The following is a 23,929-nucleotide window of genomic DNA, read 5'->3' as shown; positions in this document are numbered from 1 at the left end:
GGTGGCAAACATCTTTATACTTCAGGCTTCAATTGGCCATTTGTAAGAGCAATAAATAATTATCAAAATAAGGCACCAAGTCAACATTGTGTGTGTGTGTGTTATGAAGTGCCCTTTCCTCTTACACTTTCCTTGACAGTAAGAGGGGTAGAAAGCCTTGACGCTTGTGTAAAACGTTACCCTATCGTTATCCAACATGAGAATTGCCAAATATTTTGTTGCACTTTAACTAGTAGGAAACGATAAAACTTCATTTTATCATTCTACAAGGAAACCATAAATTGAGTAAATTAGTTTTATTTGTACTGTATTCTTGATGAAATTGTTTTGTTAATCTCCACAAACAGCACCAGCAAAAAATTAAATGGTGTGAACTTAAGTTTTCATAAGACTTTAAAAATGGTGGTCATATTAACTACTCTTGGAACATAACCAATAATTGTGTAACTGGTAGTTTCTAGAGATGGCCAAATGATGGTAGGTGGCTAATAATGTCTGCCCTCATGTCCAGGTGGTAGTAGACAGCCAGTAGGCTCCCTCCTCGGGTCCAGGTGCTGTAATGGTAGGTGGCTGGTAGTGTCCTCGGGCTCAAATAATGGTAGGAGGCTGATAGTGTCATCAGGTGAAGGTAATGGTAGATAGCTAGTAATATCTTGCCTCATGTCCAGGTGGTAGTAAACAGCCAGTAGTCTCTCCTGAGGTCCAGGTAACGGCAGGTGGCTAGTAGTGTCTCTCCTCGGGTCTCAGCTTAACTAACTGCTCACTAACTTCCCACAGCTTCTTAGCCAACCCAGAGTCCTTAGCCAAGTCGGAGGTGTTGCTTTCCTGATGAGGAAAAAAACTGCAATATTACAGCATATGTAAAGGTGAATATCAATAATGGTGTGTGTGAGTAATTACCTAAGTATAGTTGCAGGATGAGAGTTACACTCATGGTGTCCCGTCATCCCAGCACTCTTTATCATATAAAGCTTTGAAGCTACTGATGGTTTTGTTCCACCTTCTCACCTATCTTATTCCAACTGTCTACTACTATGTTTGCAAAAGTGAATTTTCTTATTTCTTTGGCAGCTTTGTTTAGTTAGTTTAAATCTATGACTTCTTGTTCTTGAAGTTCTAGGTCTCGGGAATTCTTGCCCATCAATTTTGTCGATTCTTGTTATTATTTTGTATGTAGTGATTATATCACCTCGTTTTCTTCTGTCTTCAAGTTTTGGCATATATAATGCCTTTAACATCTCCTTTCGGTTCTTGTCCTTCAGTTCCAGGAGCCATTTAGTTACATGTCTTTGCACCTTTTCCAGTTTATGTACTTCCTAAGATATGGACACCGTAAAACTGCTGCATGTTCCAGCTTTAGTTTCACAAAGGTTGTGAACATTTTCTTTAGTATTTCACCATCCATTTATTTAAAAGCAATTCTGAAATTGGAAAGCGTAGCATAGGCTCCTCGCGCAATGTTTTTTATGCTGTCCTCAGGTGATAGTTTTCTATTTTAGAACCAAGGCTCCTCGCACAATGTTGTTTATGCTGTCCTCAGGTGATAGTTTTCTATCTTAGAACCACCCCTAGATCTCTTATAATAATTTTCTCAAGATTTTTCACATTGTGTGCAGTCTATTTTCTCACTAGTAGGAACGAGTGACCCCAGCAGTCACTAGTTCCCATTAATGACTGCTGGGGTCAGTAGTGATCCTTGTGGGACCCCACTAGTGACTGCTGGGACCAGTACTGTTCCTTGTGGATCCCCACTAGTGACTGTTGGGACCAGTACTGTTCCTTGTGGATCCCCACTAGTGACCTTTCCCTCGGGCAGTCAATGTCTGTTCTCATGTGACTTTCTGAAAGAAAGGTTGCTATAAATTTAAGTAGACATCTTTCACTGACTTATATATTTTAATTTTCAAATTAGCCTTTTTTTTTTTTTTTTTTTTTTCTGGGGGGAGCCCCGTCGGCTCCCCGGAGCTTTACCGGGTGATATGCTAATGTCAGACTTTGGCATCAGTCATGTGTATGGAGTTCTAGGGCCTACCGGGAACCACGAGCCAGAACCTGGCCCCCTCAGAGAGGCAAGGGGAGCAATGGCCTATAGAAACCCCCGTGTGGTTGGAAGCATTCTATGTCTGCCATCGACCGGGTCAAGCATCCAGAAAGGTAAACATTCCAAAACAAACCCCTATTCTGGTGAAAATTGCTACCTAAGCCGAACTAGTGGATAGAACTCTTCAACAGAAAACAAGGAAACTAGTATGACGTCATACGTCACCGCGCCGCTGTCTGCGGAGCCCCCCCCTCCCCGGGAGGGGGAAGGGGGAGCCCCAGACCTCCCACGCCGGCTATCCATCCATCAGTTCTTCGGCTGATGCTATAGGCAATGGTTATGTGCTTCGGCTCCAGTGGTTGTTTCAGCGCTGTACCTAGAGTGTGGTGTCTGTTTTCTAGGTGGTGCGTGAGCCGGGAGTGATTCTTCAGTACTCGGGCTGCATGCGCCTAGGGTTCCCTTCCCTAGGTGCCCTGTAAGTACTGCCCTTGGGGCTTGGGGCCACCTTCCACAAGTTCCTTGGGTCCTGCCCCTGCTTGGCCGTTTACTGCTTGGTTTTCGGCCGCTCTTTGTGTGCTCGGGTGTTCTGTCTCCCTTGTTCGCCTTAGAGTAAGGGGCAGTGTTTGCACTGGTGGGGCGCGGGGTACTGTGCAGCTTGTCTTTACCAATCATAGCGGCCGGCTCTGTTCCGCTTGGGTACGCTGTCCTCTTGCGGGGTTTTCTTTTTCTTTTTGTTTATCTACCTGGTGGGGGGGTCTGCCTTCGTTCTTGCCCCTTGTGTCCCTTGTGTTCTGAGTATTTTCTGGTGGTACCCCCTGCTAGGTCCCCGTGAGTGTACACGTCCCGGGGGTTCAGCTCTTTGAAAGTTGTTTGGTAGCTTTGGGTGCCGGTTAGCAGTACCCTGCCTGGGATTACCTGAGCGCGAGTCCTCTTAAAGTAAACGCTCGGGACCCTGGGAAACCCCTGGGGGCGCGCGGGTCCGATGGATGTGACCCCAGAGTCCCCCCCTCGCTTCCAGCGAGCTTAAGGGTTGCTCTCACCTTTTGTCTTTGGGTGACTCTGTTTTGCCTCCGTCTGCTGCCTGTGGGGTCAGTGACACCTTCGACCTGGAGTCCTGTGAGTTTGGTTGCTCTTTGTGGCTCGGTTACCCAGTTGTGCTAACAAAGCAGGTGCGGGCAGCAGGGGCGTTGCACTTGAGCCTTGGTGGTGGCAACGTTCTCGTGGTTTCCTCCCCGGGAGCCCCGGGGCTGCCCCGTTGTAGTTCGTTTTGGGACTTGGGGGTGTTGGTTGCTTCGGTTCCATCCACGCCCCCTTGTCTTTTCCCCTGGTTCACCCTTCCTGCCTACATCCGGTTCCTTACCGTCTGTAGATTCGGGGCGGGGTTTTTGGTGGTGTTGAGACTCGGGCAGTCTCGGGGAATTCCCCTTCCGGGGTAGTGACGGGGGCATTTGGGCCTGTTCCTCCAGCCGTGTTGTATGAGTCTGCTAGTGGGCTACCTTCCTTAGTGTTTTCATGGCTGCCCCGGTTTTCTGGTACGGCCGGGGCTTTGGGGGAACGGCTCGGCCCCGGGGCTGACTTGGGGGGGCCTTGGCCCCGTTAGACCCCGTGGGAGTTTTTATCCCCCTCTAGGTGGGGCTTGTGGTTACGCGGAGTGGGGTCTTTCCTCCCCACTCGCCGTACGTGCTGTTGGACGTCGGCCCCTCCCCGGGCTCGGTTCCTTGGCCTTTGAGTCGGTTGGTTCCGTCCTGTGGGTGAATGTTTCCTCCCCCCCTTTTTGGGACGGTGTTTTTGTCATGTTTCCCCGTTCGATGGGGTTCTGCGTGACTTCTGATCTCGGGTGCGCCTGCGCCTTCGTGTGCCTTCGGGACTAGTGTCGGCTTCTGTGTTCTCGAGGGTACGGGAAGGTTTTTCGCTACTTCCCGCATTATTGGAACGTCTGTCGGCTCCTCGTACTTGTCGCCCTGTTGGGCTACTTGTCGCCCGGTTGGGCTACTTGTCGCCCGGTTGGGCTACTTGTCGCCCGGTTGGGCTACTTGTCGCCCGGTTGGGCTACTTGTCGCCCCGGTTGGGCTACTTGTCGCCTGGTTGGGCTACTTGTCGCCCAGTTGGGCTACTTGTCGCCCGGTTGGGTTCCTTTTTGGGCTCTTTGCTTCTTTGGCCGGTTTTATTGTTCCTGCTTCCTCTTTTGGCTACTTTTCTCGTGCAGTAGTCCTGGCTGGCGCCTTCCCGCAGGGAGGGTGTGCGGTTCGGCCAGCGTGTTATGCGCATGCGCCATGGAGTTTGTTTTGGTCTGGGCGGTGTTTCAGTGCTGGGGTTTTGCGCCCTTTTTTGCTACAGTGCTTCGCCTCTCGTTCTTCTCCCTGGCTGCGGTATGTGCCCCTTCGCGCCGGGGGTGTCCTGGTTCCCAGTTGTGGGGAGGACACCGCGGTTTTCCCTGTGTCATGGGTGTGGACCGCCTCCTTCGCCTCTCCCTGCTCTCCTGCGGGTCCGGCAGGGTCCGGCTCTGGCGTCTTCACCTGGCGGTGCTCCCAAGTTCTTCTGGGCACGGTCGAGTCGTGTCAAGTTCGTGCCACCATTCGCCAGGTGAGTTTCTGCGGTCTGGCATCTTTTGGCCGGGCGCTGGATGCGGCGGTGTTTATATACCTGTCTTTATTTAGGTATATTTTTGTACGACTGAGACCGTTCGCACACCAGTGACTGTCCCTTTATCACCCCTTCCTGTCCCCCTCATGTGCATGTCCAACCCATGCTGGAGTCATTCAGGGGACCCTCCTTTTTTAATGTTGTGAGGTGTGGGGGTTGTAGGGTTGGTTCTGTACTCACCTGGTGAGGCTCCTGGCTGTGCTTGCAGGATTTGAGCTCTGGCTCTTGGGTCCCGCCTATCTGGTAGAACTTGCGGGATAGTACCAGTGGAGTGCAGTGGTGCTATTGGCACTTTTGGGGAACACTGTATTACCATCAGTGGTCTGTGCTTGTTACACGACCTACTTGCGAGCATAAGCCTTCTTGCTGGTTCGTCCGTGGACTTCCAGGGCGCACTGGCCTGTTTTCATATGGCAGTTCCGGCCCGTCCTGGTTGTGGGGGTATGTGGGCCAGTGGACTACTGCTAGCAGCTGCCTGGTGGGCCATCCTCTGGCCGGTCTGGCCTGACCTTGGGCCGGGCTTCAGGTGTAAAAGAGCTCCCAGTACCTCATCCAGCAGGTATCGAGCGGGGTTTCTCCGCCGTCGGTCGCCTGGTGCAGATTTCTGGGCCTGCAGGGTTTTGTCGTGTCTCCGTTGGCCCTGTCTCGGGTCTGCCTGCTCCGTTCTTTGCCTTTGCAGAGGGGAGTTGCTATTTACATGTTGCATGTTGCAGTGGTGCCTGTTGCTGCTGCTGCACGTGTGCATTGGTACCGTGTTTCATGGTGGCGTGTCCTTGTTCCTGTGTCCGGTTGTGGAGTGGCACTTTGCTGCCGTTTTGTGCCTGGGGATTGCGTGGGGTTTTTGTCCCTGCCTGATTGTCCACCCCTGGTTGTTCTCCTGGGTTTTTTTTGTGCTTCTGCTCTTTCTTCCTGCCTCCTCTGCAGCAGGGATGTTCTGCGTGTGTTCTTAGGCGTTGGTCAGCCTGTGTCCTGTGATGTGCTTCTTTGTCTCGGTCTATTGCAGTTGTTCGTGCCCCTTGGTTCGGGTCCTGTTCTGGCGGCGACCCTTCCGCCTTCTTTGGTTTTCCTAGCTTGCCCTGCCGGTTGTTGTTTTTTTTTGCGACGTGGCCTTGCAGTCTTTCGGGCATGGATTTTTGGTGTTCGTGCAGGGGCCTTGCTGCTTGTGGTTCTCGTGTTGTTCCTGGGATTTTCGGGGCTGTGGCGCCTTGGGTTGGCGTTTGCTGCCGGTTGTCTCGCCTCCTTGAGGGGTGCGTGGTGTCCGCCTCCCGGTTTTGTCCCTTTGACCTTCCTCTGTGGGTAGTTAGCTCCGGGGAGCCGACGGGGCTCCCCCCAGAAAACCAGCGTTGAATGTAATGAAACGCCATTTTCTGGGTGAGACCCGGAGGCTCCCCGGCAACCCTCCCTCCCTCCGGTCGGCGTTTTTCGCGTGTTTTGACATCCAGCCTCAGAACTGATGGGTGGATAGCCGGCGTGGGAGGTCTGGGGCTCCCCCTTCCCCCTCCCGGGGAGGGGGGAGCTGCGCAGACAGCGGCGCGGTGACATATGATGTCATACTAGTTTTCTGTTGAAGAGTTCTATCCACTAGTTCGGCTTAGGTAGCAATTTTCACCAGAATAGGGGTTTGTTTTGGAATGCTTACCTTTCTGGATGCTTGACCCGGTCGATGGCAGACATAGAATGCTTCCAACCACACGGGGGTTTCTATAGGCCATTGCTCCCCTTGCCTCTCTGAGGGGGCCAGGTTCTGGCTCGTGGTCCCCGGTAGGCCCTAGAACTCCATACACATGACTGATGCCAAAGTCTGACATTAGCATATCAGCCGGTAAAGCTCCGGGGAGCCTCCGGGTCTCACCCAGAAAATGGCGTTTCATTACATTCAACGCTGTTTTTTTTTTTAGAAAGCTTTTTAATAAAATTAAATGTAATCCGCTCGTCTACTTTTTCTTCTTATAACTGAAACTTAATAAATATACAGGCCTTTGCCGATCTAATTCACAAGAGTTTGTTAACAAGTTTTGTTTTTTCACTTCCATGTTTACCCACTTTCTTGTTAATATCTCTTGCCAGCGGCTCTACAACAAGGCTCATTAGTATAGGTGTTGTGTTAATAACTCCTTTTATATATATATATTGGCATCGGCTGCCTCTTTGCATCCACTCAAGTTATTAATCTGTGCTCCCAGCTATCTAGATTATCAATTCTACCATAAACAATGAAGATAACATTATCTTGTGATAAAGCGGCCACCTTGTAGCTCAGATCAATTCTGTCTGACAACACTGATCTTCCTGTTGATACTTTCATGCACGTGGCAGTAACGACAAATCCCTAGCTTATTACTGTCTACAAATACACAGACCAAAGATAAATAGAGCACATCGCTAACCATTACATGTTTGACATAGAGAGACATAAAAGATATATTGTCTGAGTTTTTTTTTTATAACATACTAGCTGGCGTACACGGCATTGATCGGGTAACGAAGGCCACATCTTCACTACATACGACCTTCATTGCTATAACCATTTACACTTCACACGATCTTCATCACTGAACGACCATCTTTACTATAACACTATCTTCCTAACTGTAACCACCTGAACTGCACACGACTCTCATCACTGTAACCATCTTCATTACACACACGTCTTCATCAATGTAACCATCTTCACTGCCCGGACACCGCTGGGTACTCCATCTGCAACCATCATCATCATCGCAACCTAATGTCTCCTGCATCCCCTTCCTTATCCTTTACTATCTTTTCTATCCTTTATCACCTTCCTATCCTTCACCACCTTCCCATCCCTTCCCTTCACCACCTGCCTTTCTATTCATTAACTTCCCTACCATTCACCGTGTTCCCTCTCCTTCACCACGTTAACTTTTTTTTTGCAATCTTTCCTCTCCTCCACTTCTATACACTGCCATCTTCCCTATCCTTCATTCCCTTCCCTATCCTTCACTACCTTTTCTCATCATCAGCCCTACCCCTTCACTACCTTCCCTACCCTTCACCACCTTCTCTAACCTTTAGCTTCCATTTCCTACATTATCTTCTATTTCCTTAACCCCCCCTTCCTATTCCTTCGACCCCAAACAGGTTATGCTTTTAAAGAATTTATATAAATAATTAATTGTGTCGGGAGGCAGGGGAGCCGGTCGGACAGCACACGGGACTTGTGATCCTGTGGTCCTGGGTTCGATCCCAGCTGCCGGCGAGAAACAATGGGCACAGTTTCTTTCACCCTATGCCCCTGTTACCTAGCAGTAAATTAGGTACCTGGGTGTTAGTCAGCTGTCACGGGCTGCTTCCTGGGGGTGGAGGCCTGGTCGAGGACCGGGCCGCGGGGACACTTAAAAAGCCCCGAAATCATCTCAAGATAACCTAAAGAAGATAACCCTTCCTCCTAATAAAACGTCGCATTTTGACTTATACTCTACCTAAGGTCAAAAATCGTTGTATTAGAAAATGGTAGCAGCTCGTGAAATTGACATACAATACTGTCCCTTTTTCTATTTTGGGTCCTCTGGTAGGTTAGAATAAGGTCACTTTAGTACAACAGTTTCTTGATGTTGGGAAACCTTAGGAAGATGGGTTGGACAGGCAGCCAGTGTAATATATATACATGTTAGGCTTATATTGAGCCCCTCTTCCCCGAAGGTCAAATAACTGACCCGCCCCAGGATGCAATCCTACAAGAAGCTTAACTCCTGAGTACCTAATTAATGCTAGGTGAACAGAGGCATTGGGTGATAAGAAACGCGCCTAACTATTTCTGTCCCGTCCGTGATTCGAACCTGGAATTCGCAATTGTGAGTCGAGAATGAACCCGAGTGTACTACTTGGACCCTAGTGTTAGTGTTGGGAACCAATGAATTGATGAACCACTTTCATTTGTTCATTAATGAACAAATGATGAAACTATAGACTTTGCCCCAATCTCTCCTTCACCATCAGCCGACTCTCCGCTGATGTTGAAGGAGAGCATTTCGTCTCCACCACTTGATGATGTGGGCTGACTCTTCCTCTAGAGGAGGCATGGGGTTGATTTTGATTTGCCTTTGACCGTCTCAACACCCACCAGTCACTTTGCAAAGTATCTTGTCTCCAACATTCAAGCAAACAAACAGAAGCATCTTCTTTTATAGATATAGATGAATACAAAATATGATAAAAGTATATAATAACGCAGCTATATGTAATACAGTACAGTATATCAGAACAAATATAAATACATTTTCTCTCCTTATTGCAGAGATAAACCTCTGCACATCATTTATCAACTCACTTGACAGTCAACGAAGTACTTTCCGCTAATACCATTTACGTCTTCCGACACCGCCAGGTAGATCAACGTCTGGGCACCAAGTTCAGCATCCTTAGAAAAATTAGCAGTTGAACACTAAGATGTCTTCTAGAGCTAAGAAATCAGAAGCCTCAACATGCACTAATTCAGCCAGTGTTAATGAGAGGTTCATTTGAATTTTTGTTTAAAAATCACGATTTATAACATGCATAGAAGCCTATCCTATTGATGTAACATCAATGAATCTCATATAAAAACACTGAAAGGGTATAATTTAGAGTTAACGCTAAAATTAAATCCTTTAGCAATCAAAAACGTTATAAATAAATACTTTAGCTAGGAGCCAGATGATACAAGCACAAATGTAGCCCAAGATCTTGTTGGCTCCCTCCTTAAACATGATATCCGTCAGCACCACTCCTGGGTGCACACTGTTCGACGTCACACCTGTACATGGAGAGATGAATAAACAGACACCATTAGTGTGATAAATCATCTAGAAACAAAAGGTAATTCTTCGCTTAACGTTGTTGTCAGAACTAACCTGTGCTACGGATCTTCCGAGAAAGTTCCCTTGTGAAGAGGACATTAGCCAGCTTGCTGTTGCTGTAAGCGCCGTTGGCGCCGGGGTATGGTTTCTTCTCATAGTTAAGGTCATCTGGATCAAGCGATGTGTAAAGCCTATGTAACATGGACGAAACATTGACGACCCGGCTCGGAGCACTAGCCTTCAGCAGCCCTGGGGATTTATCGCAAGTTTTAATAATCGACAATGGTAATGCAATACGGCGATAGATTGCCCGGGAACTGTGTGCTCAGAGATTTGTATCAACCCCAACACCCGGTAAATATTCCCTGCCGACTCTGTACCATACTGTAGGTCTCCAATTGCATACAATTGATTATGATACATGGTTTTATTATAACTATGATACATGGTTTTATTATAACTTCTAAACTTATCCAATCTTCATCCAATGAACATATCCAATTTGTATAATTTTTTCTTGCTCTATATAGTACTGAGATGAAGTTATTAGAAATTCCTGCTCGAACAGGTATAATATTTCTAACGATACCTTGGAAGAAAACTTTCTTCCAGAAATGAAGACAGAAATATCAAAATTTTAAAATATTAGAATTCTAGCTGCCTATATACCTTTGTGTCCAATGCCTAAAAGAATTTTGAGATTAGTTAATAATCCAAGGAGCTCACTCTGAGCTGACTTACCCAGCAGCGTATTGGTGAGAAGGAAGTGTCCAAAATGGTTGGTGGCCATTGTCAGCTCCAGACCATCTGCTGTCAGTTTCTTCTCCGACATGCCATATATTCCTGCATTATTCACCTGTCGAGAGCATATAGATCCAACTAGCATACATATTAATAATTTGTTTTGTTTGGGGACAAGAAGTTTGGGGACTGTGTGTGTGTGTGTGTGTGTGTGTGTGTGTGTGTGTGTGTGTGTGTGTGTGTGTGTATGTATGTATATATGATTATTATTAATCAATACAATCATAAAGTATGATTATATATATATATATATATATATATATATAATCATACTTTATGATTGTAATAATAATCATAATTATATATTATATATAATAATCATAATTTGTGTCGAGGTCTCCAAGGTGGAACTACTGACCCTTCCCAAGATGAAGCCCCAGAATGGGTTGCCTAACTCCCGGGTACCTATTTACTGCTAGGTGAACAGAAACATTAGGCCACAATGTAGGACAGAAAACAGGAGATGCCTTTTTACCCACAGGGTTATAAACCCATGGAACCGTCTACTCACCGAAGCCGTAAATGCCAAAACACTGTTTAATTTTAAAATTTAGCTGGAAAATATCATTAGGACAAATGGGGGGAACCTTAGACAAGCCGTCGCCTTCCTCTCCTCGTCAAGGCCACTAGAGTGTTAGTGGCCCTCGGGTAAATTCAGGTGACATTTAGAATAAGTGAGTTAACATGGGAGAAAATGACGTTTTGTGTCATCAGAAAGATTACAAGTATTATGGATACGGATTACTCTAGCTTTTCTAAAAATATCAGGGAAGGTTCAGAGTTCAAGTAGTGAGTAATTATCAAAAGACAAGGCCAAGCCAGGAAGACTTGTGTAGCGCTTGGAGTTCAAGTGATTTGTTGTAGAGCAATGCTATGGCAGGAATTAAAAAACTTAAAGCTAAAGTTATAAATTAGGGATGGTATCTATGAAAGGTTACTTGATTTAGATGAAAGTGAGAGGATTACATCTTTAATATCTGAGAAATTTACCTGAAACGCTATGCATATAGTATTAGTTGCTTTAGGTATAGTATGTACTAGCTCTATCTAGAAATCCAGCATTATGTTTGTTAACTCATTTTGAATGTATGTACTTTTACCGGAATAAACATTAATCTTATCTATCTAAATTTATTAGGGATTGGTATAGAGAATCGGGATAGGTGCCTGAGAAGTAGTTATTTACATTAGTTAGGGATACTGGGATCACGTTTGCAATGAATGAGAAGAAACTATTGAATTTAGCAGCAGTGTCAGTGACTGATAGCATTCCACCATTACCAGCTACTGATATTAATTTTTATTCAAGTTCTTTGATTCTAATACCTGGGGAAATAGTGTTCCATATTTTTGTTTTCGTATTATCCATTAATCAATTAAATTTATTTTCATAGTACCTTGTTTTGGATCTTCTTTTATTATCTTAGCTAGCATTGAAAAATACCTTAGACAATTCTTCTCATGTTCATGATTTATTGATTGATTTAAGCATCCCTTTAGTAAGCCATAGGTAGTTAATTTTAAGGGTTATGACTTGTTTAGTTTAGTTAGCAATCAGACAGTAAGTATTATAGAGGCTTAGAGTTTTGCAAAGAAATGTTTGTATACCTAGGTTAATGTTTGTTACATTAAACAGTGCAAACCAGACATGACACGGTTGATCTCATCGAAACGTTAAAATATTGAACAATTTGGAATCTGTTGATCCAGACAACTTCTTCAAAGGTTTAGATGTAAAACAAACAAGGAGCAATGGTTTCAAGCTCAACAAGCCTCAATTTAGGACTGAGAACAGGAGAGGCTCTTTCAAACACATGGCTATAAACCCATGGAACCGCCTACCCGCCGAAGTCGTAAATACCAAAACTGCTCAGCTTTAAAATCCAGCTTGAAAAAATCATCAGGACAAATGGGTAGGGGGGCGGAGGAAGACCTTTGATAAGCCGTCGGCATCCAGTCCTCATCGAGGCCACAAGAGTGTTAGTGGTCCTCAGGTAAAATCAGCACAAAAATTCGTCAATAAACCCAAAAAATGTACGATAGTGAAAGTTTTTGACTATCAAATTTTTTGGTGAAAGTTTTTCACAATTACTATCGGTTTGACTCGGATGTCTCGAGTCAAACCGCTGGTTGCTCACCAGGACATGGAGAGCAGTTTCTGTAGCAAGGATGCCTCGCGCAAACCTCCTGACGGAAGCCAGGTCGGACGTGTCCAGCTTACGTACTACCACCTTCCTGTTCCCTGTAGTCCTCATGATGTCATCTGAAAGTCGACATAAACTATTCAATTTCATGAAAGAATAAATATGGAACGTGGATCCTGTACCGTGGATAAATATGGAACGTAGATCCTGTGCCGTAGATAAATATGGAACGTGGATCCTGTACCGTAGATAAATGAGGAACGTGGATCATGTACCGTAGATAAATATGGAACGTGGATCCTGTACCGTAGATAAATAAGAAACGTGGATCCTGTACCGTAGATAAATAAGGAACGTGGATCCTGTACCGTAGATAAATATGGAACGTGGATCCTGTACTGTGGATAAATATGGAACGTGGATCCTATACCATGGATAAACATGGAACGATCCTGGATCCATCAGACAGTGCAATATTGGATCCGGGATCGTAACTACTATCAGCAAACACCAGAACATATATATAGTTCTGCAGTCTGAGGTCAATCAAAAGATATATAAGTGATAAAACCATGATTGAAAAATCCCTTAAAATTATGGGTCAAGTTCGGAAGTATTAAAGTTGTTCTTACATTCCTAGCCCCCTTGATATACAAGTTAAGAGCTGCGATAAGATACAGTTAACCGACCTATTTCTCACGATAGACAAAATACATGCATCATCATACAATAGTCATCGTATAGTCCTAAGTCCTTACATTGTTTGTACAACTTGAACTTTGCGTAAACGAACAGCCTTGTTCAGATCAATTAGTTTGTTGCTCTTTGAATTCTTTTGCAATAGTTTGATATGCAAAATTTGTTTTACCTACAACCTGTTACCATCATTAATAATTTTGTTGTATTGTTGATGTGACGATGTGCATTGAATTTTGTAACTAGCTCATCAAGATTGTAACTTGTTTAGCTAAATGAGCAACTGGTACTCTGAGAGAGAACTCTATCAACATCAGAGGTCCGAGACTGTTCAACACGCTTCCACTACACATAAGGGGCATAACTGGCCGACCCCTCACAGTGTTCAAGAGAGAACTGGATAAGCACCTCCAAAGGATACCTGATCAACCAGGCTGTGACTCATACGTCAGGCTGCGAGCAGCCGCGTCCAACAGCCTGGTTGATCAATCCGGCAACCAGGAGGCCTGGTCGACAACCGGGCCGCGGGGACGCTAAGCCCCGGAAGCACCTCAAGGTAACCTCAAGGTAAGGTGGGGGGTTCAATCCCTGAGCGCATTATGTGCCTGTGTAACCCTTTCTATTCCCCCCCCCCCACAAGATGGGTATGAGGGGGGGGGGGCAGACGATGAGTCACAATAACGTGGCTTGAAGACATGAGACCTAAACCACACACCAAAAGATGAGGTGACGACGACGTTTCGGTCCGTCCTGGACCGAAACGACTACCTGTAGATGAACCATTATCATAATGGTAATGATAATGGTCCAGGACGGACTGAAACGTGGTCGTCTCATCTTCAGGTGTGTGGTTTAGTTCTCATGGGTATGGGGTGCATTAATAAATGAATTAAACTAACCTGCAACCTTTTGTGCTTTGTTGATGTTCCTGCAGGCGAGGATGACCCGAGCTCCTCGTCGGGCCAAGTCTCGCGCCGCCTCCTTCCCGATGCCTGGTAGGAAAGTCAAGATGTTTGCATGAGAAGTTTCATACTACTACATCTGCGACTACTAATTCAGCCGCTGAATTATTACAAATTACGAAATCCATCACTAGTGCTGCTGCACCAGTTACTGAAGTTTAAGCTGGCGTATGGTTCATAAAAGCATACTCACTTAAAGCAAATGATTGTATAATAATAATTCATTGTGTCGAGGGGACAGACAGCTAGTGTATTTATACATGTTAGGCTTATATCGAGGTCCCCCTACCCCAGATCGAACGAATGACCCTCCACAGAATGCAACGCTACACAAGCTGACTAATTCCTGGGTACCTACTTACTGTTAGGTGAACAGGTATTAGGTGGTAGCAAATGCGTCCAACCATTTCACATACCAGCAGAAGCTCCGGTGACAATGACCGTCTTGCCCACCAGTTTCCTGTGGGAGGAACATCGTCCGGACTGGTACCTGTAGACGAGCCTTATGGCCAAGACCACCACCGCCGTCGCCCCGGCCACCCAATACAACATGCTCCCAGAGGACCTGTAGACACAGGCAAGGTAAGGTTGTTGACCAGACCACACACTAGAAGGTGAAGGGACGACGACGTTTCGGTCCGTCTGATCGACTTGAGAATGGTCCAGGACGGACCGAAATGTCGTCGTCCCTTCACCTTCTAGTGTGTGGTCTGGTCAACATACTTTAGCCACGTTATTATGACTCATCGCCTGCAAGGTAAGGTATTTGTGAAAAATAAAGGACTAAGCCAGTGTTGCCATATATCTTTTGGAAGGGATTGGTCGATTCATAGACAAGACTAAATTTTGACAAGGAACGCGTGGCTTGAATGCGCGCGACAAGTGGGACCCTGGAGTTGTTGTTTTAGATTCAGCTACTCAGAACAAAAAGTTGCAAGTAGCACGGGATACTAGGAGAGCATTTAATGTTGGGGTGGGATAAGTATGACGGGGCATTATTAATGTAAGCTGAGGGTGAGCTGTTTGCTATGTATGCCCGAGTATGATGAATTTGCGTATGATTCCCCCCCCCCCACCCCTTTTTTTTACACGTGTATAATTAATGTTTTACGGCAACTTTGTAAAGAGGATGCCACATTCAGCTAATCTTATACACGTGTTTATGGTAATCTAAGTAGTACTTAATCAATACAATACAATACAATTTTATTTAGGTAAGGTACATACATACAATAAATTTTTACAAGGATTGGTAGACTTATAGGTAGAGCTAGTACATACAATGCCTAAAGCCACTATTACGCAAAGCGTTTCGGGCATGATAAACTTAAATGACAAGCTTAATACTACAGTAATTGAGCATAATGAGTAGAATGAAAACAAGAAATGAAAACATAGATGAAAAAGCAGCACAAATACAATTATGTCGACAAACAGCGCTCTTTAAAGAAAAAACACAGACATTGGTTGACAATAGAAGGGTAAGGTAGGTTACAGGGAATTTATTAGGTATAGCTTCGCTTTTAACTTAAACTGGTTGAGAGAGGTACAGTCTTTAACATGGTTGGGAAGGTCATTCCACATTCTGGGCCCCTTGATTTGTAGAGCATTTCTAGTTTGATTAAGACGTAATCTAGGAATATCAAAACTGTATTTATTTCTGGTGTGATGCTCATGGGTTCTGTTACAACCTTCTATGAAGCTTTTGAGATCAGGATTGGCATTATAGTTTAGCGTTTTATATATGTATACTACACATGAGAGAATGTGCAGTGACTTAATGTCTAACATATTCAGAGATTTGAGTAGGGGTACCGAGTGATGTCTGGGGCCAGAATTGGATATTGTCCTAATAGCAGCTTTGTGTTGAGTAATTAGAGGACGTAAGTGATTTTGGGTAGTAGAGCCCCAAGCACAAATACCATAGTTGAGATATGGATAGATAAGGGAGTAATAGAGTCACCAGGGCAGGGCGTGGTACATAATATCTGATCTTAGAAAGAATGCCCACAGTTTTTGAAACTTTTTTTGATATGTTTAGTATGTGTCCCTGGAAATTCAGCTTGTGGTCAATGAGAATGCCAAGGAATTTGCCATCTAATTTGTTACAAATTTGTGTATTGTTTATTTTGAGATTTATTTGATTAGAGGATTTATTGCCAAACAGAATATAGAAGGTTTTGTCAATGTTAAGGGTGAGTTTGTTGGCAGTTAGCCACAGATGGACTTTATTTAGCTCAGTATTTACTGTGGCATTTAGAGCAAGGGGATCAGGACTGGAGTAAATGAAGGTTGTGTCGTCAGCAAATAGAATTGGTTTGAGGTGTTGTGAGGCATTTGGAAGGTCATTAATGTAGATGAGAAAGAGGAGAGGGCCAAGTATGCTGCCCTGGGAACACCAATGTTGATGGGTAGGGTGGGAGAAATTGTATTATTCACAGAAACATATTGGAGCCTGTCAGTAAGGTAGGATTTGAGGTATTGTAGGGAGTGTCCTCTGACTCCATAATGATGTAATTTAAGAAGAAGGTTTTGGTGGTTGACAGTATCAAAAGCTTTACGCAGGTCCACAAACAACCCAACAGGGAACTCATTTTTATCAAGAGCTGTATGAATCGAGTTAAGCATACTAATAAGTGCATCGTTAGTGCTTTTTTGGGGTCTGAAGCCATATTGGCAAGGGCTAAGTATATTGAGTTTGGCTAGATATGAGTAAAGCTGCTTATAGATTAGTTTTTCAAAAATTTTTGACAAGTTTGGCAGGATAGATATAGGTCTGTAGTTGTTAACATCTGTGAGATTACCACATTTGTGGACAGGCGTTACTCTCGCTTTTTTTAGAATATCTGGGAAGGTTTGGAGTTCAAGTGACTTGTTGAAGAGCAAAGCAATAGCAGGGGCTAAACATCTGGAGGCTTTTTTGTAAATTAAAGTTGGTATCTCCTCAAGGGCACCAGACTTGATTTTAAGGGAAAGGATTATCTCATTGACGTCAGTGGAATTAATAGGCTTTAGGTACAGAGACTGTGGATAGTTACCTGAAAGATAGTCCTTAATGTCTGTACTGGAAGATGGAATATCATTTGCAAGGGATGAACCAATGGAAGAGAAGAACCTATTGAACTCAATAGCAGAATCAGAGGCTGAAAGCTGACCATCGTTATTAGACAGGAGAGTCGGTTTGTTATTTAAAGACTTCTTTGATCCCAATATTTGAGAAATTGTTCTCCAAGTTTGTTTAATGTTGCTCTTTATTTGGGTAAATTTATCTTCGTAGTATTTAGTTTTGGCTCGTCTAATTATCTTAGACAGCAATAATGAGTAATTCTTTGAGAATTCTTTGGAGACAATTCCTAACCTATACTTCTTCTCAAGGTCATGTTTTTTATTAATAGATTTAAGTATTCCCTTTGTAAGCCAGGGATTGTTAAGCCTTTTGGTTGTGACTTGTTTTGTAAGCATAGGACAGTGGGTATTATAAAGGCTAAGAGTTTTTTGAAGAAAAGATTGCACTGCTAGGTTGATGTCCACTATGTTACCTAACTCGGACTCCCAGTTGACATTATCAGCAGCAGTTATAAAATTGTCTAAAGCAGTTTCATTGTGAAGTCTAAAACGTATCACTCTTGACTCAAGAGGTGGTTTGCTAATGTTAGTTAAGAGAAATGTGGGGTAATGATCTGTAGTGCTATCGGTGATTATACCTGAAGTAAGCAGAGAGGTTATGTTTGTCTAGATGTGATCTAGCGTCGTGGCAGTGCTATCAGTGATTCTAGTAGGTCTAGTGATTAAGGGTATGAGGAAGCAGGAATTCATACAGTTGAGGAAGCTAGCAGCAGTGGGGTGTTCAGGCTCGCAGAGGTCAATATTAAAGTCCCCTGCGATAATTAGGTGGTTTTTGTTCAGTCTGTTATCAAGTATTAGATTTCTAAGGTTTGAGTTGAATTCAGACACATCAGTGTTAGGAATTCTATAAACTGCACCCACAGTCAGGACAGACTCGGCACCCTTGACTCTGAAGCTGGCGAAGATATACTCCCCATAGCAGTCTCTGGTTCTAATTTCTTTTAAGCATGTTAGTTCTTGGTGGTAGTAAAGAGCAGTGCCACCACCTCTCTGAAGTTGACGACAGTTGTGAATTGCTGAGTAGTTAGGCATGTTAAAGAGCTGAGTAGTATCCTCTTTCAACCATGTTTCAGTAAGTATAATAAAAGAGAATTTGTTGTTAATAGCTTCAATCAAGGCACTAACATCATCAAAGTGTTTACCTAGGGATCTAACGTTCAAATTGATTACAGAGATATTGTGATTATGAGTTAATACATTGTTTACATCATGTGCTGCAAAATATCTGCAATTTAGATCATTAAAGTGATAATTGTCATAGATAGTGGATAAGAGGTTAAGTTCAGGGTCTATACTTGTCTGCATAAAAAAAAAGCTGATTGCAGGAAAAACAAGGGAAGAAAGGCAAATAACAAGGTAGAAATAAGCTATAAAATAGGGAAAAAAATGTACACCATACAGTACAAAGCAAACACAAAAGGGGCTTACAGGGGTACAATGGAGTAAGGGAGTATGGCTAGGCTAGGCAACCTAGGTAATAAATGAGATTAACGAAAGAACATATAAACATGGACTATACAAAACACAAGATATAGAAATACAAAACAAAAATATAAACAAGACTAAGCAATACAAAAACAAATTGAGCAAAAATGAAAAATGAGGTAGATTGCTTACAAGTACTCTCAGGTACACTGTAAGTAACAATTTGCAATTTGAGATGCAGGCAAAGCCAGGGGTACAATGGAGTAAGGGAGCATGGCGAGGCTAGGCAACCTAAGTAATAAATGAAATCAAAGAAAAGTTGAATAATAAGCATAGGCAAATTTAAGCTAATGATTATTAACTATAAATAGTTCAGTTATGACTGTATAATTAATAAGACCTGAAGAACTATTTATGCACTCAATTAAATAATTTCAGTAAATGACTAGTTAAGAGTAAGTTAAAAATTAAGTCAGAAAATGAAACAATGAGACTTAGGAAACCTAGCCCCACTAGTTGACAGGGGGTTAATTAAGTTAATTCACTGGGAGTGATAATGAGCTGAGACAGACCACATTGGGAGAGGAAAGCGTTGAGGTTCTCTTCTTTAGTAATTGTGAACATTTTGCCCTCTGCGGTTTTTCTCACCTTTATCAGTCCATCTCTAACGAAGCACTGATGAATCGCATCTGGGTTTTTTTGACGGATTTGACGCAGGCGGTAGAGGAGGTGCTGTCTGTTCCTAGTCAAGCACTCGTTGATGTATAATCCCTTCCGTTGGGTTACAGCTGTCCGGACTAGATTGGATTTCGTGAACTGGGAAGACAGCTTCAGGCGAATTTTCCGTTGGTTTTGACCTGATGGATTCTTTTTGCCTACTCTGTAGGCAGCAATAACGTCTGATTTGTTTAGAATGAGCTGCAATTTGTCTTTTACGAGATCCAGAGCTATTTCGACACAGTTTTCACCTTTATGTTCCACAGGTATATCTTGGGACGACACTATAACAGTCTAGCAGCTTTTGCTGGTCTTGTTCATCCTGGGAGACAGAACGCTGGGCTGAAAATGTACTGATACATGCAGTCATTTTGCTGAGAGCTTCCTCCTGTTTTTTAATGGCTTCATCAGTTTTCAGAAGGTTGCTTTCCTCACGGAGGTCATTCAAATCATGCTGTAGTTGGTCTTGGCTTGCCTTGCAGTTTCTAATATCCTCGCGGAGGAGGGTTATTTCTTGTTGTTGTTGTTGGAGATTAGCGCGGATCGCTAGATTCTCATTTAGAAGACTCAAGATGATAGCATTTTGAGACTCGAGGACTTGGCACAACTTTTTGAACCACTGATTCTCGGCCCAGTTATAGAATTCCGGTGAGGGACCGGAAGCTCGCTTAAGTTGCTTATAGTGGGATGCTAGCATGTCCATAGGAGAGGGTTGAGAGTACTCTGCTCCCTTGCTCAAAGGGGTGGAGGGGAGGGCAGCGCCGCTGCCCTGGACCCCAGAGCTTCCAGACGGAGAAACACGAATATTGTTTGAGTTGGCCGGGATGGTTGCCTTGTTAAGGGGTTTGTTGTCCTTCTTTCTCTGCACAGTCCCATTTTTAGGAGACATGATTGGTTAGAATGGACTGGGGATATATATTGTGAAGAAACTTGCGTCAGGCAGCGCGGTGGCGGCAGCATGCACTGGTACTCACAGCCGTAGAGGAATGTTTTGAAACTTAATTGAGATGGAATGAGTTGATTTTGGTCGGTTACTTTGGTTTTGCTATAACATGCTAGGACTCCATGTACTTAGCTGCCTGTGGGTGGCGGTCTACATCATCTGGCGATAGTATAAGGGCTGATATACAGCTTAGAGTGAGGAGCGTAGCGTGATCACGTTGGTCTCGTAGCGTAGCGAGAAGACCTCAAAATACCTTATCCTACAAAATACCTTAATCCTAACACTAGGCTGCATATGTTGGGTATTCGAGATAGTGCTAATTGTCCTCTTATGTGATGAGGAGGAAGGAGTGTACGTTCCATGTGCTTTACTTTTGTAAATGAGTACTGCGTTGGTGGCGTGGTTGAAGCCTAGTGTGCTTGTGTTTACTAGTTGTGTACTAGTTGTGTTTTTACGGGGGTTGAGCTTTGCTCTTTCGCCCGGGCCCGCCTCTCAACTGTCAATCAACTGTTTACTAACTAATTTTTTTTTTTTTTTCCCACACCACACACACCCCAGGAAGCAGCCCGTGACAGCTGACTAACTCCCAGGTACCTATTTACTGCTAGGTAACAGGGGCATTCAGGGTGAAAGAAACTTTGCCCATTTGTTTCTGCCTCGTGCGGGAATCGAACCCGCGCCACAGAATTACGAACCCTGCGCGCTATCCACCAGGCTACGAGGCTCCCGTAGAGCTTGTGGCTTGTGGAGTTGTTGAGGTGTTTAACTGCTCTTCCACGTGCCCACGGGTTCGGAATACATTGGCTATGATTATGTCTGATTACATTTATTGTGTACGGGTTGTGAGGCAGGAAGGCTACTCTGTAGATCAGACACCTACGGTTTCTACATGACAATGGTCGGGTTTACTGTATGGAGGGAAGGGATCTGTGAGTAGAAGGCGCCAAGCCATCAGGACTATATAGCGATTATATGGCTATATAGTCCATCGGGATTATATAGCCATATACTGTATGGAGCCTGCGCTTAGTGCTTGGGGGTTAGGATGTGTTTTTTTTCCTTTCTGATTGGTATATTAATCTCATATAATTGTCCTTACTTTTGATTCATGGTAGACTTTTCTGTGGTATTTTTTGTTTTGTGTTTATAAAATTTTGTATACTTAAGTGTTTTCATATTATGAGTCTTGGGGTTGGATTACGTTACTGTTCGGTTTTATCTTTTTTTATTAGTGTGGAGGTTTGTTGTGCTAGGATTTTGTCGCTGGTGTACTGTATGTGAGTATGTAAGCACATTAGCAGTAATAAAGAGTTTCGTAGTTTACAATGTTAAGACGTTCGTAGAAAATATTTTGGACATAAACTGATGAAAGTATGCTCGTTGTGGGTACCTCTCTCATGCATTGTTTTCTGTTATTGCGTAGGTACTTTGAAAGCCGATTGGCTAGGCTACATGTTTGTACACTGATTGGTTGCATGTAATTATTTTGTGAGGCTTCCTAACCCAGTCACCACTACAAGCTACCGGGTCCCTATCCCCAGTATTATCACAAGCTACCGGCCCTCTATCCCCAGTACTATCACAAGCTACCGGCCCTCTATCCCCAGTACTATCACAAACTACCGGGTCCCTATCCCCCAGTACTATTACAAGCTACGGGGTCCCTATCCCCATCACAACCACAGGCTACCGGCCCTCTATCCGGACCGAGACCTTTTAGGATAGAACAACTAGATATGTATAGCAAACTTTCAAGACTCAAGAGAAATTTTGAAGAAGTTGCAAACTTTTTAATTCACTATATAGTGACGGTTAAATTATTTGCAACTTACCAATTTATGTAAAGTATTATTGATAATTTAACTCACTAGGTATGTTGGAAGTTAACCGGGAGATAGTGGACCCACTTGGCCGAGTCCATTATCACACTGGAGGCATCGTGGGAGATGAACCGGAGAATGGAAGTCTGCGATGCCAGTCCCTTAATTATTGCGTCTGTCAACTAACCTAATACATTTATCATTCAATGTTTACACTACGGTAAATATGGAATTTTGTTTCGTTTTCGCTAGTGAAGGAAAAATTATATTTATCTCAAGTTTGTTTATATCAGCGCTTATTAGGAATGTACCTACTGGCATGCTCAAGCAACAGTGTTATCAGTTAGTGTCGATAATTACGTTTTATAACAAAATTATTTATATAAATGGAAATATCTGTGTGACTGTTCTCACCTAATTGTGCTTGCGGGGGTTGAGCATCGACTATTTGGTCCCGCCTACCAGCTGGTGTACAAGTTAATGGTCACTGCTTGATCGCAAGCGGGGATGTTTCTGGCGGGGGAGAAAGAAACAATTGCGCAGCGCGTCCCGCGGCGTTGCGCGGGCAGTTTGGGGCCGTATAAATACGGGCGCACAATGGGGCTCTGCCTCACTCCGCCTGCCCTCGCCGCTGCCCTCGCAAAACCCCGCCCTCCCCCCCTTTGCAAGCGGCTGCTTTTGTACCCCCGTCATGCTTTGCACAGTTGTCCCGATTGTCTCCCCACTGCATGTGGGAAGGGGGGTGCAGCGCCGGTCCCCAAGTGTCCCGCTGTCCGCAGCTAATACTATGCCCAGTCTAGGTGCTAGTAAGCCCTACTTGTAGTCACACCCCCTTCTCCTTATCCATTAGGTCTTTTACGGCCTCTTGGCCGGGTACATTACGTGTTATGTGGTCTCTCACTTATTAGTTATTCTTTGTGTCCTGCCTGTTATATCCTAGTGTTATATAATTACTACACATTTGCACTCGGCCTTAATTCTAGTACCAGTTAACCTTTAGGTTTCTGCAGAATTAGTTTCCATGTCACTATAGGCTAAGGTCTCATACTTACTACGGGTGTACCTTTTAAGTTAAATCTAGTCCTCGGACTTGGAATTGTTACTGTTAATTCTTACTTTATATATTTACTTTATATATTTTAATATAAACGTTATATATTTACTTAATTTATATATTTGAAACTTTATATATTTACATGTTCAATATTAAGTTTAATATAATATCAACTTTGTTATAAGTCTATAATATAAACCGTGTTTAATATAAACTTTATATAATTACTTACTTTATATATTTGAACTTTATATATTTACATGTTCTGCAGAATTTAATCTTCAATAAACTTTAACGCCCCATACTGCCAGTATCTTTCTCCCCCTGGTCAGAAATTGGGGTTATTGGGCTCTATCATATCTACATTTGAAACTGTGTAAGGAGTCAGCCTCCACCAATCACTTCCTAATGGATTTTATTTGTCAACTGTCCTGATACTGAAAAAGTTCTTTCTAATCTCCCCGTTTTTCATCTCTATCCCTGTCAATTAGTTTAGTTTAGTTCATTTATTATGCACCCCATACCCATCTTGTGGGCGGTAGTGGAAAGGGTTACAGAGGCACATAATGGGCTCAGGGACTGAACTCCACAGTTCATTATTTTTTTTTTTTTTTTTTTTTTTTTTTTGAGATATATACAAGAGTTGTTACATTCTTGTACAGCCACTAGTACGCGCAGCGTTTCGGGCAAGTCCTTAATCCTATGGTCCCTGGAATACGATCCCCTGCCGCGAAGAATCGTTTTTTCATCCAAGT

General features: G+C 43.7%; 1 protein-coding gene across 3 annotated transcripts; it reads right to left on the bottom strand.

The window, feature by feature from the left end:
* Positions 1-281: 281 nt before the first annotated feature.
* Positions 282-22,637, bottom strand: LOC123771912 (retinol dehydrogenase 12). Of its 3 annotated transcripts, XM_045764702.2 has the most exons (10): positions 22,535-22,577; positions 22,169-22,266; positions 14,506-14,654; positions 14,027-14,119; positions 12,426-12,550; positions 10,228-10,342; positions 9,541-9,735; positions 9,328-9,443; positions 8,979-9,068; positions 580-825 (listed from the first exon to the last, which is right to left on the bottom strand). In XM_045764702.2, the coding sequence occupies exons 3-10, from the start codon at positions 14,639-14,641 to the stop codon at positions 721-723; spliced, it is 975 nt and encodes a 324-aa protein (XP_045620658.2). In that variant the 5' UTR covers positions 14,642-14,654; positions 22,169-22,266; positions 22,535-22,577; the 3' UTR covers positions 580-720. The 3 variants fall into 3 exon arrangements, with proteins under 3 accessions (XP_045620660.2, XP_045620658.2, XP_045620661.2); XM_045764704.2 differs by lacking the exons at positions 22,169-22,266; positions 22,535-22,577 and adding an exon at positions 19,289-20,546 and having other exon boundaries at positions 282-825; XM_045764705.2 differs by lacking the exon at positions 22,169-22,266 and having other exon boundaries at positions 22,535-22,637.
* Between the last annotated feature and the right edge of the window lie 1,292 nt (positions 22,638-23,929).

This window comes from Procambarus clarkii, chromosome 38, assembly GCF_040958095.1.
Source record: "Procambarus clarkii isolate CNS0578487 chromosome 38, FALCON_Pclarkii_2.0, whole genome shotgun sequence".
Classification (NCBI taxonomy): domain Eukaryota; kingdom Metazoa; phylum Arthropoda; class Malacostraca; order Decapoda; family Cambaridae; genus Procambarus; species Procambarus clarkii.
The sequence above is the reverse complement of the archived record's forward strand: the minus strand, read 5'-3'. Positions and strand labels throughout refer to the sequence as shown.

Excerpts from the sequence above, each read along its gene's own strand:
- LOC123771912 (XM_045764705.2), bottom strand. The coding sequence starts at position 14,641 with ATGTTGTATTGGGTGGCCGGGGCGACGGCGGTGGTGGTCTTGGCCATA. Across the intron at positions 10,343-12,425 it reads AAACTGCTCTCCATGTCCTG|GTGAATAATGCAGGAATATA; the intron begins GTGAGCAACCAG and ends TGCTCTCGACAG. Across the intron at positions 9,444-9,540 it reads TCGGAAGATCCGTAGCACAG|GTGTGACGTCGAACAGTGTG; the intron begins GTTAGTTCTGAC and ends CTCCATGTACAG.